At 31.4% G+C, this 2671-nt stretch overlaps 1 protein-coding gene across 1 annotated transcript; it reads right to left on the reverse strand.

Moving 5' to 3' along the window:
- Nucleotides 1-1741: 1741 nt before the first annotated feature.
- Nucleotides 1742-2380, reverse strand: LOC135219084 (piggyBac transposable element-derived protein 4-like). The gene has a single exon (XM_064255513.1). The coding sequence runs from the start codon at nucleotides 2378-2380 to the stop codon at nucleotides 1742-1744; it is 639 nt and encodes a 212-aa protein (XP_064111583.1).
- Between the last annotated feature and the right edge of the window lie 291 nt (nucleotides 2381-2671).

Consider the following 2671-nt stretch of genomic DNA (forward strand, 5'->3'; position numbering starts at 1 on the left):
ACCGAGTCCTTTTTTTGTGTGGTAAGAGACGGAATAATTTGTGTCGTTTCGTTGAATATAGTAATGTCCCTTTGCGCTGGGATGCCCTTGCGATATAGACGCTATTTTAGATGTTGGAGATTTATTTTTTATATTTACACCTGTATTTAATTAAACATCTTTCGGTTGTGTAGAAAAATAGACATTTATTCCCGGATACAATATGAGAGGTGTTTTAAATACTGGAGTTTTATTTACAATTATCTATTTGAATATCTTTCGGTTGTGAATAAAGAACATTTATTCCTTATTAGAGAATATTAGAACTATTTAATACTCGAGTTATATTTTCATATGGACATTTATATTTATTTTAATATCTTTTTGTAGTGAATAAAGAAAATGTTATTCTTTGATTTATTATATTTTTTGTATATTTATTTATTTACTATTCTTTTCTTTGCAATGATTATTCACTAAAGTATACAGACACTGTTTCATTATAAAAACAAAATGTCATTTGTCTTTGCGTTGTAATATACTGTATATATATATATATATATATATATATATATATATATATATATATATATATATAATATATATATATATATATATCTATATATATATATATATATATATACATATATATATATATATATATATATATATATATATATATATATCTATATATATATATATATATATATATATATATATATATATATATATATATTTCTTCTTTAGGAACGCAATGGATGCTAGTAGCTTTTATGGGTATGCAGAACCACCGTCAGATGATGATGATGATGATTACAGCAATGATGAAATTTCAAATTCCTCCCTAAGTGACTCTGATCCAAATTTCGATGATGAAGAAAGTAGCAGCTACAGCGAATCAGAAGATGATGGTACAGGATGAGACAGCATTTTGCCAGCAACGGATGATGATGGTACAGAGGATGAAAATATATTGCCTTCAACATCTAATGTGACAGATATTCAACAACAATTATCTCAAGCAAATGGAACTCTGACTGGCAGGATACCGTTGCTCTCCCTAGAAACTTCCTATGTACAGCTAGAGAAGAGAAACATTACACTTTGCCATCTACTTCAGATGGAGAAGTTCTTCCACTTGATGTGTATAAATTATTTGTTACTGATGAGATCTTTGATTTGATTATCCGCCATGTGAACCACCGGTGGTACTTTGTGAATAAGACATAAACGCCACATGTACCACCAGTGGTTCAATTTTGATTTTTCATACTTTTTTTATTTTTATTTAGATAAATTAGTAAAAAGGGTTATAAATACCATAGTCTGCATGCCAATCAAAGTTTATTAATTCAATTTTATAAAAGTGAAAAAAAATAAAAGCATTCTTTTAATTATAATGGAAAAAATAATAGGCATTTTTCATGATAGCACACCATAAAAAAATTATGCAAAAGCTCCATATCTGAAACTTTTTCAGTATATAGATATATATAGCATTTCATATGCACCAAAGAAACATTAGTACTCCTTTGAATGAAGTCTTTCAAAGCATGATGGGCAAAAATGAGGCTTGCCTTCACATTGACCACACACTCTCTTTACTCTTCTTGCTTTGCGTGCTGCGATTGGCTTCCTTCATTTCTACTAAGTAACTCATAGCAACCTCTGCATCTTTTTCTCACATCTCTACATTTTCCATCTAACTCAACTAAAACATGAGTGACCTTTTCCCCCCAATGGTGAAAAATCCTTTCCATCTTTATATCTTCAGTGGTTTACCTTTCAAAAGTGAGAGTACTACAGATTCTCTAAATTTCTTTATTGAAATTGGTTTGTTTGTGTGAAACTTGTTGAAGAGAATATATGAATTTACTATAGCTGTCCCAAGAAGAAGCTCAAAAGCTGCTTTCTTGTACCACTTCTTAACTTTTCTGAGGGGTGAGTAATATGAGGCCATCTGGTCAGAGTAGTCCACTCCTTTTTTGGCTGCATTATAATCCAAGATACATTGCGGCTTTTCTCTCTCTATACCACGTTTTATTTTACCAGTTTTGACTAATTCTTTGGTATATTCAGGGACAGTTGTTAGCATAAGAACATCACGTTGATCCTTCCACTTTATAACTTTTATGCCTTCAGAATTCTGCTGTGCTGCTACTTCACCTTTTTTCAGTTTTTTGCGTGTCACAGATTTTGGAACATACTTTCTGTTCACTCTCAGTGTTCCACAGACATAAGTTGATTTTCCTAAAAGGTACCTAGACAATGGCACTGAAGAATAGAAATTGTCTATATAAAGTGTTCTACCTTCACTAAGAAGTCCATCCATTAGTGCCCGAGTTATATACTCTGCATGTTCTATTCCTGGAGCATTATCACCTTTCCCTTTGTAAATCATGAATTCCCAAGTATATCCATCCACTGAGCACAATTTATAGACTTTCAATCCATATTTGTGACTTTTACTTGGATTATATTGCCGTAATATGTTCGACCTCTAAATAAACCATACTTTTCATCTATTACAACCTTCTCACCAGGTGTGAATTTTTTAAAGTTTCTTGACAAAAGCTGAATCAGTGGCCGCAGTTTGAAAAGTCTATCACTTCCATCTGAGCGACTATTATCTGCAAAGTGTATAAATCGTAGGATCAGCTCAAATTTATTCCTAGCCATGGTTGTCTTTATA

Source organism: Macrobrachium nipponense, chromosome 1 (genome assembly GCF_015104395.2).
Source record: "Macrobrachium nipponense isolate FS-2020 chromosome 1, ASM1510439v2, whole genome shotgun sequence".
Classification (NCBI taxonomy): Eukaryota; Metazoa; Arthropoda; class Malacostraca; order Decapoda; family Palaemonidae; genus Macrobrachium; species Macrobrachium nipponense.